This window comes from Chiloscyllium punctatum, chromosome 32, assembly GCF_047496795.1.
Source record: "Chiloscyllium punctatum isolate Juve2018m chromosome 32, sChiPun1.3, whole genome shotgun sequence".
NCBI lineage: Eukaryota > Metazoa > Chordata > Chondrichthyes > Orectolobiformes > Hemiscylliidae > Chiloscyllium > Chiloscyllium punctatum.
This window is the reverse complement of record NC_092770.1, coordinates 35,554,503-35,572,305: the sequence shown is the minus strand read 5'-3', so window position 1 is coordinate 35,572,305 and position 17,803 is coordinate 35,554,503. Positions and strand designations below refer to the sequence as shown.

General features: G+C 38.1%; 1 protein-coding gene across 1 annotated transcript; it reads left to right on the top strand.

The window, feature by feature from the left end:
• The first annotated feature begins 564 nt into the window (after positions 1-564).
• LOC140457793 (uncharacterized) lies at positions 565-17,549 on the top strand. Its single transcript, XM_072551418.1, has 5 exons — positions 565-729; positions 5,347-5,479; positions 7,988-8,077; positions 11,910-12,047; positions 16,354-17,549. The coding sequence occupies exons 1-5, from the start codon at positions 691-693 to the stop codon at positions 16,518-16,520; spliced, it is 567 nt and encodes a 188-aa protein (XP_072407519.1). The 5' UTR covers positions 565-690; the 3' UTR covers positions 16,521-17,549.
• Positions 17,550-17,803: the final 254 nt, after the last annotated feature.

Below are 17,803 nucleotides of genomic sequence, written 5' to 3'. Positions count from 1 at the left end.
CACGTTTTTTCTAACATACTCAAATCAAATTGAGTCCATCTAAAGAGCTCACTGATTATTTTGCAAGGTCATTGTAGCACCACTTTGACTACAGTACTTTTGTATAAAAAAGGCGATTAGTTTCAATTTGTTTATTTCTGGGATTTGTTTGTTTGACTCTGCTTAAACACATTTTCAATCATTAGCCTGCCATGCAACCATATTCGATCCCGGGAGATCTTTGTTATTTCAGGTTGAAGGTCCATCTGTGCATTCCTTCAGAACCAGCAAGCCAGATTAAAAGACCACCATTCCCTTCTTGTAAGAATGCAATTCATAGTTTCCCTGCAGCTGTGACCATACATGGAAATAAATATTTCGTCGTCATGTCTTGAACTTTCAATTTTGAGTAGAATCCAAAGTTTAACTTAAAAACTTTTTAATGAGAAATTATACAGAGCTATGTTGTAAAAATGATTCTCCATGGATATTCCCATGTTGGTTCGATATTTTAAAATTTAGAAACCCGAGTACTTGATGTGGGAACAACTATATTTAGATTGTTGAGTGTAGTTTGCTGGAATCACACAGCTGATCTGCAGCAGTTCTGTTTCAGTAAAGAGAATTTCAAGCAGTACGCTGTTTATATTAAAAGATCACCTCAATTTTGTAATTTTCTTGGTGAATGCTGACAACCTACTGATTCAATTTATGCTTCACAGGATTCTATTTGATTCCAAAGGAAGCCTGGTAAGTAGAATTTATTTTTGGAGAAAGTGGTGTAAGTAGTGATTGCTATAATTAAGTCGCTAAGTTTTTAACATTATATCAAATGGACACTAGACAGCAACCTGAAACTTCTGTTCATCAATTTCCAATTTAATATCAAATTTCTCTAACAGTTGATTAGTGAAATAAATGTTTAAGATGCACACAAGTCCTGACGCACACAGATTTGGAGAGTGATTCTGTAATTGTTATTAAATTTGAACAGTAAAATGTATTTGTTTAATATAAGTAAGATGTTCTTCTCAATTTACCCAAACTTGAGTCTCCAAAGACTCCATACGTGTTTATTTACTGTTTTCCTTGAAAAATCCAAGTAGATATGTAATTATAAAGTTAGACTTTTGTTCTTGGTTAATTTAAAATTTCACTGGTGTGAGATTTGCACACTCAAATTATCTGGACCCATAATAGAAGTGCAATAATGAAATGAGAACAGGAGCTGTCAACTCTGCTCGAATTACATCAGAACACAAACAGTGCAGCTTCTAATGGTCAATTGAAAGTATTGGAATAACAATAATTTCCTCAAGCCATGTAACATGGGGATAGTCAAACAAACCATTTTATATAATTAGTTGATCTAATCTGACAATGATAGCAGGCTGGCAGTTTGTGCAGACAGGAAGGGGGAAGTAAATGCCACAGTACTTTATCCATGCTTATCGACCTGGATCAATGTCCACCACAATTTTACCAGCGGCGTGGAGTTGTCAGGGGGCCTGCCAGGCCATGAGCTATTTGAGGCCCCTTAAGTGTTACTTAGAGGCTGGATTATGCCACACTGGTAGGCTTTTACTGTGCAGGTTGGCGATGAATATTTGGTAGGGGGAGTCAGTGGGCTTGTCAGAGAGCCAATACCTTCCTACATGTTTGGCTCCTGTGCCCCAGGCCCCTCACTGCATTTTCTGGAGCCTAACAGCCTAGACAAGGCAAAAATCTCCAGACTCACCTTTAGTACTGGTTTCAGCACAACAATGCCTTTCTGCCAGTTCCACTGCAGTACCAACAGAAGTCATTGCTCCCACTAAAGACATGATGGTTTCTGATTTGCATGTTGTACCCCGTGCTGAGACTTCCTATTGGTCAGAAAACCAACTTGAAGGCAGTTTTCATGGACCTGGGCATCTCTGGCCAGCCAGCAGTTATCGCTCATCCCTAATTGCCCTCAAGAAGATGGTAGTGAGCTGCTTTCTTGAGCCACTGCAGTCAAGACCTGTAGGTTGACCCACAATGCTGTTTGGTAGGAAATTCTAGAGTTTTGACCCAGTGACCAAAGGAATCACAGTATATTTTCAAGTCAGGATGGTGAGTCACTTGGAAGGGAACTTGCAGGTTTCCATGTATCTGCTGCACTTGTCCTTCTAAATGGAAGCTGTCATGGGTTTGGAAGGTGCTGTCTGAGGATTTTTGGTGAATTTCTGCAGTGCATCTTGTAGATAGTACATACTCTTACCACAGAGCATTGGTGGTGGTGGGAGTGCATGCTTGTGGATGTGGTGCCAGTCACAAGGGTTCCTTTGTTTTGGATAGTATCAAGCTGCTTGAGTATTGCTGGATCTGTACCCATCCATGCAAGTAGGGAGTATTCCATCACACTCCTAACTTGTGCCTTGTTGATGGTGGATAGGCATTGGGGAGTCAGGAGGTGAGTTACTTGTTGTAGTATTCCTAGCCTCTGACCTGCGTTTGTAACCACCGAGTTTATGTGGTGAGTCTTATCAATGGTAACTCCCAGGATGTTTGATAGCCAGGGATTCAGTGATGGTAATAGTACTGAATGTCAAGAAATAGTGGTTAGATTGTCTCTTATTGGAAGTGGTCATTTCCTGGCAGTTGTGTGGCATAAATATTACTTGTCACTTGTCAGCCAAACCCTGGATATTGTCAGATCTTTTGCATTTGAACATGGACTGCTTCAGTATCCGAGGAGTGGCAAATGATACTGAGCATTGTGCAATCATTAATGAATATCGTCACTTCTGATCTTATGATGGAGGGAAGGTTATTGATAAAGCAGCTGAAGATGCTTGGGCCTAGGGCACTACCCTGAGGAACTCCTGCAGAGATATCCAGGAGCTGAGATGGTTGACCTCCAACAAGCACAACTATTTTCCTATGTGCCAGGTATTACTCCAAAGAGTTTACCCCCGATACCCATTGATTCCAGTTTCGCTAGGCCTCCTTGATGTCGAGAGTTGTCAATCTCATCTCACCTCTTCTATCCAGGTTTTAAACCAAGGCTATAGTAAGGTCAGGAGCTGAGTAGTCATGGCAGACTCCAAACTGGGTGTCACTGAGCAGGTTATCATTGAGCAAGTGATGTCTGATAGCACTGTTGATGACACCTTCCATCACTTCCCTGATGATTGAGAGTCAATTCATGGAGTGGTAATTGGCCAGAATTGGCCAGCTTAATGGTTATTTAGCCACTAAATGGATGGGGTCGGGTTTGTTCGGCAAAAGTTCACAATGTGAAGTCTTGCCAGGATTTCAGATGAAGTCAGGTGAAAAGGGGTGGAATATTAAGACCACAGGATTTAGGATAGATAAAATAAGTGATTCTATCATCCATTTCTGAATTGTATTTTCTAGGAGCTAGCTTAATAGCAATGGGATTGGTTCATTGCAGACATCTGCTATTTTTTAAAAAAAGCTTGATTTACTTGGCAATTTTATAATAACCTTACAGTTAAAATGATTAGTTTTCATAAAGAAGAGCTGTCATATTTTCATGAAATTATCACGTCTTCAGGAACCACTTTAGAAAGCCAAGAGCTTTATGCTTCAATGTTATTTTTGTGCCACTGTCAGAATAGGGTCTAAGTAGTGAGCTTTGATGATATTAACAGGGGCCTTGTAAGGGAATAAGGGAATGGGAACATGTTGGTAATTGCTGGTCAGCCCCCTGCACCCACATTCCAGAGACATTACCTCAAATCCTACATGTAGTGGTTAGGGAATTTATACATCAATTAGTTAATAAATCTGTAATACAAAAACAATTCATCACTTTTAAAACTCGTTTGGTTCCTTTAGGGGAGGAAATCTGCCATTCTGATCTGGCCTGGATTAGCTTGGCTTACTTATGATTCCAGACTGTGAGGCTTAGCTTCCAAGTGTAATAGTTGATGCAACAAGCTAATTATATCAATCCTACAGTACGTTGAACTGCAGCAGTTCAGTTCTGCATTCTTGAGAGGTTTTTAGGGATGGGCAGTAAATTCCTGAGGTATTCCTGAAAGAAGCTCTGCGGGTCGCAACAAGGCGGTGTTATAGAAATATCAATGTTCAGAAACGGCAATAGCATGAATTGGATCATTTTTAAAAAATTGATCAAGTAACCTTAGTTTAATCCTATTGTCAGATGTTAGCTTAGCCTATGTTCTGAAAAATCTCAAAGAATGGGATACCAGAGCTAATTGCCTATTACTGAGGAATCTCAGATTATTGATCCATGGTTTTAAGAATGAATGAGGCTTGATTCCAGAACAAAGTGTATGCAGACAAAAGTAAAGTAAACTTCACAAAGACTGTTAGATAGGAAGTTGCAAGCCTGCTCAGTCCCAACTTTCTTAGTCCTGAAGAAGTATTACACTCGAAACGTTGACTTCTCCACCTCCTGCTGCTGCCTGGCTTGCTGTGTTCTTCCAGCCTCCTGCCTGTCAACCTTGGATTCCAGCATCTGCAGTTTTTTCGTCTCAGTCCCAACTTTCAACTCATTCCATTTAAATGTAGAGAAATCAAAGCTGCAAACTTGCAGTTCCATGACATCTAGTCATAAACACCTGAATGGAAAATATCCCCTAATTTCAATGTCAGAGCTGCAGGTAAGATAGAAATCCAAAGTTTTATATAGTGATATGGAGTTTGTGATAGCATGGAATAGAGGAGAAATTATAAAATTAATGTATGTACAACCATAATGCTATTAAGAAAGAATGTCATCACCCAACAGTATACGGGGGTTTGAAGGTTTTGTCCTTCTACAAATTTTCTTCATCTTCTTTTATAGTGAAGATGCACTAAAACTTTCATTTACGTGCAAACCTATAGAATGTTAGCACTATCTTTTCCTGGCTTTAATACCTTTTGAGAGATCCTGAATAGAGCCAGCCATTGAGATTGTGCAGCCTTACAAAGTAGTGGATCTGGGTTGAAAAATATGAATGCTAATGAGGGGTTTAATGCAAAGATTTGACATTAAATGTAGCCTAGCCCGATTCAAATAATGAAAATATTCTCTACCTTGATTTCCTTCTCTTTTAGTTAGTTTTGATGGTATATTGAATGGGAATTAATACATATTAATCTGTTTATACAAATTATTAAGATTAGTAATCTTGAATTGTAATGTAAAAACACCAAACATCATTTGTACTTGATGTTTGGTGTTTTTTACATTACAATTCAAGATTATTAATCTTTTTATATACGTATTACACATGGTTTTAATCTTAAGAGATTTGGATGCCCTATTTGTCTGAAATTAAACTCCTTGTGAATTTGTATTCTTTGTATCACAGATAAGCTGTTGCAGATTTATATTTTAGTTTGCTACATAATTTTCTTTTCTGTTAGATGAAAATGCAGAACGGTATCAAGGATTTTACACTTTTTGACTTGGATGGTGAAAGCAAACTCTATGTGGTTGATTCGATAAACAATTTGCACAGGGCAAATACCTGTGAAGACCCCTCTGACCCAACGTCAAGTACGTATTACTGCAAAATCATATTTTAATAATATTTTCAATCGATTGGGGAACACTTACACTTCTGAGTCAGAATGTTATCACTTCAAATTGCAATCCAGAACTTGAGCACAAAATTTAGTCTGACTCTCCAGTGCAGTACTGAAGGAGTGCTGACATGTCGGAGGTGTTGCCTGTCGGAAGATATTAAACAAAGGCCCCCAGTTGCCCTTTAAATGGAAAAAAGAGTTCATGTGACATTTTCCTAAGAAAAACAGGAAAGTTCTCCTCAGTTTCCTTTCAATTAAAATCATTCAACAGATTACCTAGTTGTGTATCAAATTGCTCTTTGTTGAACTTTGGAGTGCATTAATTAAATTGGCTGTCAAATGCTTTCAGATTCTATAATCACAAAAGGTGTTATCTAAAAGCAAGTCTTTTTGATCAAGTTTGGAATTCTTACATTATTATTTAATCTATTTTCAGGTGTTCATTTTGAAGCTGTAGGGTAATTATACTGAATTATAATGTTAATTAATGGAACTTAAAAATGTTTTGACTGGTCCCTGTTGAATTAGTTTCATTCAATCAAGGCAATGGTAAAGTTAGAAAAACTGGTATTGAAATGAAATAGGACACTGTTCCCAGCCTATCTAGGAAGTGTGCTTATGAAGATATGAAGTGAGGATAAGATCAGAGTGTTTAGAATCAAAGAATCACTAAAGTGTGGAAAAAGCCATTAAGCCTATCAAGTCTGAAGAGCATCCTATGCAGACATAGCCCAGAACCTACATTTATCATGGCTAATATAGCTAGCCTCTATGTCACTGGACACTATGGGCAATTTAGGATGGCCAATCCACCTAACCTGCACATCTTTGAACTGTGGGAGGAAACCACATTGAGAAAATCCATAAAGACACAGGGGAATGTGCAAACTCAACACAGAATCACTCAAGACTGCATTCCAACCTGGGTCCCTAGTGCTGTGAGGCAACAGTGTAAACCACCATGTCATTGTGCCATCTAATATCGTCAACATTCATTTTTTTGTTTTTGTTCATTCATGGAATATGGGAATCACCAGCAAGGCTAGCATTTAATTCCCATTCCTAATTGCCCTTACACTGAATGGCTTCCTGGGTCATTTCAAAGGAGAATTAAGAGTCAGCTACCTTGCTGTGAGTCTGGAGGCATATATTGATCAGATCAGGTGAAGATGGCAGATTTTTCTTCTCTAAAATACATTAGAAAACTAGTTGAATTTTTGCAATAATTGACATTGGTTTCCTGGGTACCATTAGATAAGCTTTTTTTGACTTGACCATCTGCAATTCTGTGATTCAAACCCGTGTCCCGAGAAAATTAACCAGGGACCTCCAGATTACCAGTCTCTATGTCACTGCTTCTCCCTGTTTTTTGGGTTCATATAAATGCTGGCCATGCAGGCATGGAACTGAGGATGACTGATACTTGTGCAATCATGTAACAATAAGATTTGCTAACTTTAGGAAAACATGGGAGAAAGAGGCTGAAGAAAAGTATAAATGTAAGAATGATCCTGCTGGTCAAATAGCCATCTCATGTTAATCTTGATTGAGCTAATGATATAGTGGCATTGTCCTGTAACTGATAACAAAAAGTGTAATCACTTTGTTTAGTATGTGGTATACTCCAGTATATGTAGTTAAAGGTAATCCTTGTATTTCATCTCTGTTCTTCTCTCGAGCCTGATGTTATCCCTCAGAGAACAACTACCATTTCGCAGACAAACACAGGAAATATTTAATAAAAACCAAAAGAACTGTGGATGCTGTAAATCAGAAACGAAAACAGAAATTGTTGGAAAAGCTCAGCTGATCTGGCAGCATTTGTGGAGAGAAATCAGAATTAATGTTTTGTTGTGTATCGGTCTGAGGAAGGATCAACAGGACCCTGACACGTTAATTCTGATTTCTCTCTATTTATATGAAGATGCTGCCAGCACTTAGCCTTATCTACTTACTATCCAATATTCCTAGTGTACTGCCACTATGATTCCAAAGAACCTGTAACTTGCTTAAAAGTACTTTAATTTTCCTGTCTAAAGATACTTTCAATGATGGCATTATGTTCCGAGGCTTTCATCCACTAAGATGGCCTTATCGCTTAGTAATATTATCTGACAAATAAATAAAACCAATTTTAAAAGTCTCAGCTAGTACAATTCTACAATTTCTAACATCTTTCTTTGGTACTACCAACTACCATGTAACATACGTCCTTGCTACAATTGTTCTTGTATCATATACATTTTTTTAAAAAAACACTGCTACAAAGGCACTAACAATGTGTAAGATGTTAATTTATCCAACATCTGTAATGCATAAAAGCGCATCAGGGAAAGGACAAAAATGAAATCATTAGCATTTTCCTTTTACTGAGCCTTCATACAATGGTTTGCTGGAAATTATTGAAGTGGTCCAGTGGCATTGTCATTTTAAACATGCAGAATATGTGCCAAGCTAATTCTCTTTAAATCTCTCCTAGAGTCAGCAGAATGTGGAAGTGTTGCTGATGAAACTGAAGCACCCACGAAGGAATTGTTGAAAAATAATGAGAAAAACGAGCCTGAAGTTGGTATGAGGCACAGAAATTCTGAATGGGCAATCAGAGATAATTGTTAAAATGCTGCAATATCTGTATACAGGTTATTGATGTATTGGTGATCCAGAAGGGGTGAGGTAATTTCCTAAGCAGATGATCAAATACACTAACGTAAAAGCAAGTATATATTATCAGAGTTACCTTCAGTGGTGTATCATTAACAGTGTAATTCATCAAACAAAATGGTCTTAATGGTATCATGCAAGCAGCTAAAACCATTCAATACGGTCGTGAAATAGAATTAGGATGTTCACTTTATTGTACAGATATTTCAAAATCTGTCATTTAAAACAATACACTTGTGGGTTGTTCTTTAGATTACTGGTAATGTACGGTATCTGTATTGTCTATTAGCTATGAGGACCAAGAATATTTTTAAAATATTTTATGTGCAACACTTATCCTCTCTATTTGCTTCTACTTATTGCTGGACAATGTTGAAAGAATATCAAGACGAAATAATGTATTTTCCATTATATACTCAGTCCTAAAGCACTCTTCAAACAAGTAGTTGACAGGCTGGGAGTAATGCAGACCTATTTTTAAAGTTCTCAACAGCATGCCTAATCCTTCAACTCAAGAGCTTCATTCTGTAGCTGTAATAGTGAAACTGTTTTATCAAACCACTGCAACTTTTAAATATTTATTGTAAGGCTTATATTCATTTTAAATGTAGCTGAGAATAATAGATTTCAACTAACAAATAACCAGAGTTTACATGCATGTAGAATATATTTAAAAAGTGAATTCCAGGTAAAGCCAAGCATGCCTTTAATATACAAATGAAAAGAAATTAATAATAAATTTGGTGAAGTACCACAATAGTCTACCATATCGTGCATTCTGTATTCACTTAGGAGTCAGCTCTCTGACAGTAAATGCAATCTATTGGGCTGATTTTACAGAAGAGGAAACTTAACAGATTAAGCACAAATTGGAATGCAGATATGCATTGCCATGACTTTCAGCCTATTGAATGGTTGCAAAATCCCAGACGTGCTGACTGAGTTTGGCTTCTTGCAGGCAGTGTAAAATCACTGGCTCAAAATTCTGGCACTGTTTTCTGACCATCATCATGGATGTTTCTACACCCAAGGACTGCAGCAATTTAAGAAGGCAGTTCACTGTCTCCTTCTCCAGGGCAATTAGTAATGGACAGTAAATGTTATCTTAGCCAACGACACCTGCATCCTATAAACTGATAATAATAAGAAAAATCCCAATGTTTAAATCTATTTTATTTGCTTGCAATTCTTCCCTCAATAAATATTTCAATCTTCTGCTTTCCTTCACCATTTGAAGAAAAATCACCTCAAAGGTAATCCTTCACCTCAAATATGCCAGCGCCATCTCCCAGTGTCCTTTTCTGCACTAGTCTTCTTTAAAGGTTGGGATCTCTCCACCCTGGAGGCTTCCTGCCTCTATTCCTGATAAAGGGCTTTTGCCTGAAACGTTGATTTTCCTGTTCCTCGGATGCTGCTTGACCTGCTGTGTTTTTCTGATCTAAACTCTGGTTTCCAGCATCTGCAGTCCTCACTTTTGCCTCTCTTTAAAGGTTGGGAAGAGCAGAATTCAGGATCTTAAAATTTTGAAATCAATTCTGTTATTTGATTATTTACTCTCCAATTACAACATTGAAAAGCAGTAATGGCTGAACTCAAGCTAGAAAAATATGTTTCTCTCTCAAACTGCTATTATCTATGTTAAATCTGATTATCTGTTTGAAAAAGAACTGGGCAAATATTTGGTTAAGAAATGCACTGGAAGTTGAAAGGATACACGTGTACACAGATGGTTACATATCCAATGAAACTTAAAGCTTTTGGTTTTACAGAAACTATGGGAATATCAAATGTTGTAAAGCAACTAAACACAAGTTCAATGATACAGGTTATATTTAGAATCATAGAATTCGTAGAAATGAACAAAAACATCTATTCTGGCTGTCATTTTTGTGCTGGTTGATAAATAGCTAACCAGCTGAATCCCATCTTCCTGCACTTGGTTCATAGCTCTGCTATGACTGGGCGTGACCAGCATGACTGGTCTGAGTGCTTTTTAAATATGACCAGAGTTTCTGACTCTATGACTCTTTCAGGCACTGAATTTGAGATTCCAACCAGCCTTTGCATGAAAACATTTTCTCTCTTATCCTTCAACCACTTGTTTTAAATCTTTGCTCCTTGCTTTTTGATCTTTCCGTTAAGGTAAATGGATCATCTGTATTTGCTCTATCTAGGCTTCTCGTATCTTTATGCACCCAGTTACTCAACCATCACCTCCCCATTCCAAGGGAAATAACCCCAGCCTATCCAAACTTTCCAATTTTTGCAACGTTCTCAAAAATCTCCTCTGTGCCTTCTTCCATGTTTCCTGTAATACAGACCAGAATTGTATACATTACTCATGCTGTAGCTTAGTTGGGGTTGTTAACAGTTCTAGCCTAACCTCGCTATTCTTATATTCTCTATCTTATCTGATAAAGTAAGACATGCCAAAATATCATCTTAACCACCTTATCATGCAAAGATTTGTGGGCATCCACTCCAGTGTTGTTTGTTCCTCCACATTACCCAATATTCTCTATTTTTTGTGGATTTCATTGCCTTGCTTCACTGCACAAAATGTATGAGCTCAGACTTCTCCAGTTTGACTTCCATATACCAGCCTGACCAAACCATTCATGTCTTCCTGTAATCTAAGATTTTCGTCCCTATTACTAACCAAATGGTCAATTTTAAAATAATCTGTAAAAACTCTTTATTGTAACTCTAGGATTTGATTGTGAATTATTAATATAGACTATAAAAACACAAAGCAAGGGACTCAGTGCTGAGCCCTATAAGCCTCCAGTCACAAAAATACTCATCAATCATTGTTTCATGCTTTTAGGTCACCGTTGGATCAGATTTGCCACTCTCCCTTGAATTCCAAGTTTTAGTAAGACCTCCCTATTTTTATTTTTGTTCCATTTGAAATAAAGCCCAAAATTCCATTTGTTTTCACAATTACCAGCTGAACTTGTTTGTTAGCTTTTGGGATTTATGCACGAATACTCCCAAATCCCTCTGCTACAGCTTTCTACAGTCTTTTTTCCATTTAAGTAGATACTCTATCATGTTAAACCTAATCGACATAGTTTTATCTTCTTGACTATATTCCTGCTTGTTCCACTGCAAGAGAAAATCCATGGTGGTGTGAACAGGCAGCCTGTTAAATAACAGTTGGTCCAATATTGCCATTTTACACACCAAAAACTTCCATAGTAGAAAAAGCAGATTCCTTAACTTTTAACTTAGCTACTTAAACTAACAAAATATGAAAAATTTGACATAACTAGTCATTGACTGACATTTCTGGCATATAATAAACCCTGCAGAGTTAAAAACCTTTTTTAATTAATGGCTACACTGGTCGTCATACCTTGGCATAATGCATAGATGGGCAAAGATACAAGGTCATAATCAATTAGTCTACATGCCTTATCTCCTGATGTTGAATAGCTGATAAAGGGAAGGGTAGACCAGGTCCTTTCTTATGTTGAAAGGGATAAGAAAGCTTCCAGGCTACTGTCCTGCTAAATGGTTGCTGAGCAAAATAAACATTTATATATTTATAGGTTTTTGCTTTCCCCATCAACCATTCAACCCCTTGGAATATTGGAATTATAATTACAATAAAGGAAAAAAAAACACAATTTTTAAGTGGTGGGGGAGGTGTTCAAAATGGAAACAATTTTGCAATAATGTTATAATTTCCCAGTTAATATTTTAATTTTGATATGATGTTATCTTGTTTCTCCCAGGTCCAACAACAGTTAATTCTACAAAAACCGATCCGCCGCCTTGCTTTCGGCATTTGAAGAAAATGTTACTACTTGCTACTGTAATCATACTTCTTCTGGTCAGCTTTGCACTTGCTGCGCTTGCTATCTTTTTTATTGGTGAGTATTACAAATTTTGGGTTCACTGTAAATCACTTCTCAAGTTCAGTGAGATTGGTTGTTTTATTAAGCTGCTTCAGGGAATAAAAAGGGACTTCCTTGACTGGGCCACACTAAGATGAATCATTCATGTCACCCACTCTATTCTGCTGAGACTCCCTCATCATGGAACCCTGGTTTAGGTCACTGAATGAGCTGAATTGCCTATTCCATGGATCTTTGGGAAATGGTGTTGGTTGGAAGGGGGCCAGCTGTTCTTTCTCAATAATTTCAGAGTGGTATTGCTCCATTCCTGTTACCTTAAAATGGCTTCTACAATCTCACCACTCGCAGAGCAAGAAGTAGTATTTGGCTGCTTGTGACGGCTCTCGCCCAAGGCAGACAGAGCAACTGGGTCACTGAGCAACATGTAATTTTTCTTTTTAACATTTGAAATAGGTTTTATTGAATAAATTGATACTTTGGGACAGCATGGTTGCTCAGTGTTTAGCACTGCTGCCTCACAGCGCCAGGGACCTGGGTTTGATTCCAGCCTCTAGCGACTGTGTGAAGTTTGCACATTCTCCCTGTATCTGTGTGCACTTCCTCAGAGTGCACCACAGTACAAAGATGTACAGGTTAGGTGGTTTGGCCATGCTCAATTGTTCTGTAGTGTCCACGGATGTTCTGATATTCCTCAAAAGGTCAGCACAGACTTGGTGGGCCGAATGGCCTCTCCCTGCACTTTAGGATTCTGTGGTTGTATTCTAAGATTCTGTTGGAAACTCTTTCTGGGAAACTATATACCTGGCAGTGGAAACAGATTTCTGATCTATCTGTACTAGATCAGATATCACTTTCACATTTCTGTGAGTGAACAAATTGACAGACAATTATTATGGTAATAACTAAATGTAACTTTCTGCAAGTTTTCTTGATGTTTATATGAGAATCGTGCCTTTCACTCCAATATGACTTTCTCTGACTCTTTGCTTCTTACCTGAGCAATCTTTTTGGCCTAGTCTTTTGCCCAGCAAAAGTTAACCAATACATTTTAATCCAGTTCAGATAGAATTTGAAACAGAAACAGAAGATGCTGGAGAGTCTCAGCAGCTCTGGCAGCATCTGTGGAAAGAGAAACAAAGTTAGCTTTTCTGGTCAATGTGACTTACTCAAAATGAGTTGATCATTCAGTCCACCGAGTCTGTGTTAGGTCTTTTGAAGATAATTCCAATTATTCCCAGTCCACATTCTTGCCCATATCTCTGCATTTTTCATCAGATTTATCCCAATTCCCTTTTGAAGATTGCTACTGAAAAGATAGCCACTACTTCTATTAGTCAGTGCATTTCAAACACACATCTCTAGTTCTAAACATTAAAAAATAGTGCTGTCTGCTGACTCTCTCTGTGATTAACTGTGGGGCAGAAAGATTAACAGGTGGTCTTCATGATTAGAGATCAATTGAGGCCCTGAATTGACCACTAAAGGGCCTCCTAAGGATCTCATTTTAGTCTTGCTAATATTCAACTTTCCATCTGGGCCAGACATGCAACAAATCTTGTTGGGTTTGTCTGTGGACTTCTGCTATCCTGGAGTACTCTTGCTGTCTAATCAAGGGACCTGGAAAGAGGGACTGCAGGATAATGCTTCTCCCCTTATGATTAACCCTCCTCCCCACCATCTTCAGTGATCAAATACAGCAATCTCATGTGCCTCAGAGGATCTAGGAGCCTCAGTGCATGGGCCCTGCTGCTGATTAATAAATCTTGTTTCACGTAGAGATTGGATTGAAAGGGGTGCCATCAGCTTTCACTGTCGATGATGGGCCTTAGTTACATTAAATTTTGATCCACAGCAATCCTTCTTGCTGTTTACTACACTTCCTAGTTTCATCTCCTTATCCAATTTCAACATTTGGGAAGTCCATCTCAACTCATCCAAAGCAACAGTGGTCTTAGCCCTGAATGTTGGGTAGCACAACTGCATATTTTATTATAATTCAAAATATCACCGTGAAACTCTGTTTCTGTTTTTGCATTCATGTTTTTACTGCCCTTTTCCCCAATTGTACTTGATTTTTCCATCATCAACAAAATGCGCTTTGACAAATAACCTATGAAAGTCCCTATATAAAAGGAGTCAGTTAGCTCAGTTGGCTGGATGACTGGTTTGTAATGCCAACAGTGTGGGCTCCTTACCATGAAGGACACTCCCTCTCAACCTCTGTCCCTCCCTGAGACATGGTAATCCTCAGATGAAATCACCACATTCTTCCGTCTCTGATAAGCTGAGCAAATCAGTGGTGAGTCTCAAGAGTTATTGGATTTGAAATGTTAACCGTGTTTCTTTCTCCACAGATGCTGCCAGACCTGCTGTGTTTCTCCAGCATTCTCTGTTTTTTATTTGAGCTGATGGAGTTTTTCGTTACAAAGACTGAGTCCATCTGATCAGCTACCTTGATTGTTTCCCTTCTCTTTTGTAACTTGTTAATACTGATTAAATCTAAGGTTCTCCCTACTCTGACCCTGAATTCATAAATGTCATTAGTTTTTCTCCAATCTCTCCTCATGTACTCTCCGTTGATTAGATCTATCTTTTGCTTTCTCAGCCCCATTCTTACTAAGCTGCTGACTGTACAATTTCCTTTGCTGATTCCCATGTTAGCTAATATGCTAATGGTTCTCTTTCCTCAGGTACTATTACCATCTCCTTCAAATCTGTTGTCATCACATCTCGCATCAAAAAACTAACCTTTGACCCCTTCATCACGCAAACTACCTGTCCACTTCTAAAACACCATTCTTACCAAGGTTTTCGTCTCTCAAATCTGGGCTGTCTTTCTTGGAATGTCGTGTCTGAATCCATTCAGTTCAAAGTAACAAAATGGCAGTTACCAAGGTGATAAATGGCATCCTATGCAGATATTTTCTACTCATCCTGTTCAGAGATGTTATTACATACCTCCAGTGGAGATGGGTTTGAACACAGATGGGTTTGTCTCAGACTTAGGGACACCACCAACTGCAAGCTATTTTTCTTCCACATCTTATCTGCAGTCTTTGGTACAGCTGATCATGGAATTCAATGTCAATGCTTCTCCACTGATTTTTAATTTTTTTTTAACCTATTTTGCTTACCAATCTGTTGCAAGTTGTTATGACACACCTCTGGAGCAGGTGGGGCTTGAACCTGGGCCCCTCACCCAGGGTTAGGAATATTACCACTGCACTACAAGAGTGCTCCACCACCCCCACACCTCCACACCTCCACACCTCCCGCTTTTCCACTGATATCTGGCTAGCTGGGACTGCAGCCACCTGATTCTAATCTGATGTTTTTCAATCCTAGAAGTGAGTCAGTTGTAATTGCTTCTCTTTCTGTTCCTGCACTGTTATCTCTCATATCCCTCAAGGAGCTATTAGTGGTCCATTCCTGATCCTCAGCTGCATGTCACACTGTGGCAACATCATTTGCTAATACCCACCTCCACCTCTCTTGCCCAATGCCCTCTCTCTAAACCATCATACTGTATGTCCAACATCCAATGCCGGGTGAGCATTTTTTTTTCCTCCTAACATTGGTCCTTGGTCCCCACTTGAACCATGGTTCCCTGGCAATCAATTCGATCCCTCTGACTTGTAAATTGTCTGAAGTGAAATTGGACTGCTTACAACCTTGGGATGTTTTATTGTATGAAAGGTGCTCTATATTTGGAGTGGTAGCATAATGACAATGTAAGTGGATTAATTATAGATGTATTCACCGTCACAAAATCTGTTTGTTGGAATTATGTAAATTGAGAAGAATCTGTAATTGGCTACAATCAGTTGAAGGTGCTACATCAGTGCCCGAATGGTTCTATATCATTTCAAAATTTCTCAGATAATTATCAATAGTTTTAACCTAGTTGCGTCCACTTTACAGGTACAAAGATTAACCAAGTTAGTCATGCAGAAAGCTTATACCTAGTCTGCACAGTAGTTGGGTGCATTACTAAATTGGGTAGGATGTGGACTTTGGGTGGCTCTGCCAAATACACTGACATGAATTTGTACTTTACTTCAAGGTTGGAATGAGGCCTTTGTATTCATTTCAGAGCTGGACACTTAAATGCGATCTCCCTAGTTTTAGTTTGCCATGTCAATTCTGCTAAGTATAGCTTTATTATAATGTGTTATTCAAAAACCTAACCTTTAACTGAGAATTATACGCAGTAATGCGCTCATTTTGTGGAACTGACTGGATTTTGTGTCTTTAAAGCAATGTAAAATTGATACATAGTTGGAAAGCACTTAATAACAAACATATATTCTTGTTTATCCAGTAAGAATGGAGAATCAGCTTAATTACATTTTAACAAGAGTGACCTCAGAAGAGAGAAATATTAAAGACATCAAGATTCTCATGATGAACCATTTCAATGTTTCAAACGAGCTAAATGATAGTAATGTAGCTGGAATATCTCCCATCTCTAACATCCAAAGCCCATGATGAGAAGAACGTAATTGAAAGGCATCAATGACTAAAAAAGTCTGCAGGTTTTAAAGATTCCAATGAAAACTTAAAACATCCAACATGATGCCTCAGTTTACATAATCTTCTTCAAACTATGTCTTTTGTATTGTCAACTGTAGTGCTGGAAGAATGCCTAAGCTCAGTCACATGGATTCCTTCAAGAAACATTTAAGAATACCAAACCCTTCGCAGTGAATGCAATTATAAATGTGATCCATTGCAAATGTTCCAGCTAATTAAACTGAATCAGCCATTGACTGACTACAGTCACCTGAACCAACAGAATAAACTGATTTGAATTACAGAACAAGAAATCCAAATGGAATTAAGTCACAATGCTGCATGGCAGTTAATTCCTTTTTACAGGAGTCTGTTTAATTCTAAACAATCTCTCATTTACTTCCCAATGCAAGTATCAATCTATGAATGAACTTTGGTATTAAAGTGTTCTATATAAAACTAATAGCAATACCAAACTGTTTGATTTGTTTCAAAAACAAGTATCTTCAAATTCCTGTTCAGAAATAGGAATTAATACGCTAACTAAATTCTATCCTTTGATGAGAGTATCAACTAGAATTTTTGCTTCTTTACTAATCAAAGTGAAATATGATAATCTGCAAAGACTGAGTCCAAGAGTGTGCTATGACATATTCAATGGGTTAAATTCATTCTGGAGAACTTTTAATAACTGGGCAACTTGGGCAACCGTCTATGTGGAGTTTGCACGTTCTCCCCGTGTCTGCGTGGGTTTCCTCTGGGTGCTCTGGTTTCCTCCCACACTCCAAAGATGTGCAGGTTAGGTAGATTGGCCATGCTAAATTGTCCATAGTGTCCTGAGATGTGTAGGTTAGGTGGTTCTAGCCATGGGAAATACAGCATTAACAGAATGTGGAATATGGTATGAAATTTTAGGAAGGCATGCAATGTAAGTACATGGAAATTGATATGTGTGTCGGTGCATGAGCATGTATATCAGTACAGCTAGAACTTTCATTCCCACTACTGCTGCCTATTTGTTTACTTGTGTAGTTTCATGAATAGTTCATTCAGTTTTTTGCTGCTCCAAATTCTGCTGTTCAAGGTGACTGCCAACTTGCTGAATGCTAGAGCTGGCTCAAAGGGCAAGCACAATTTGAAAGCTGTTATAAGTTAATGCTCATTCTTTTACAAGTGAATGGCTTGTTAAACCATTAAGAGTTGACCACATATTATGGGACTAAATGTCAAACACTACGAGTTAATTTTTCATGATTTTG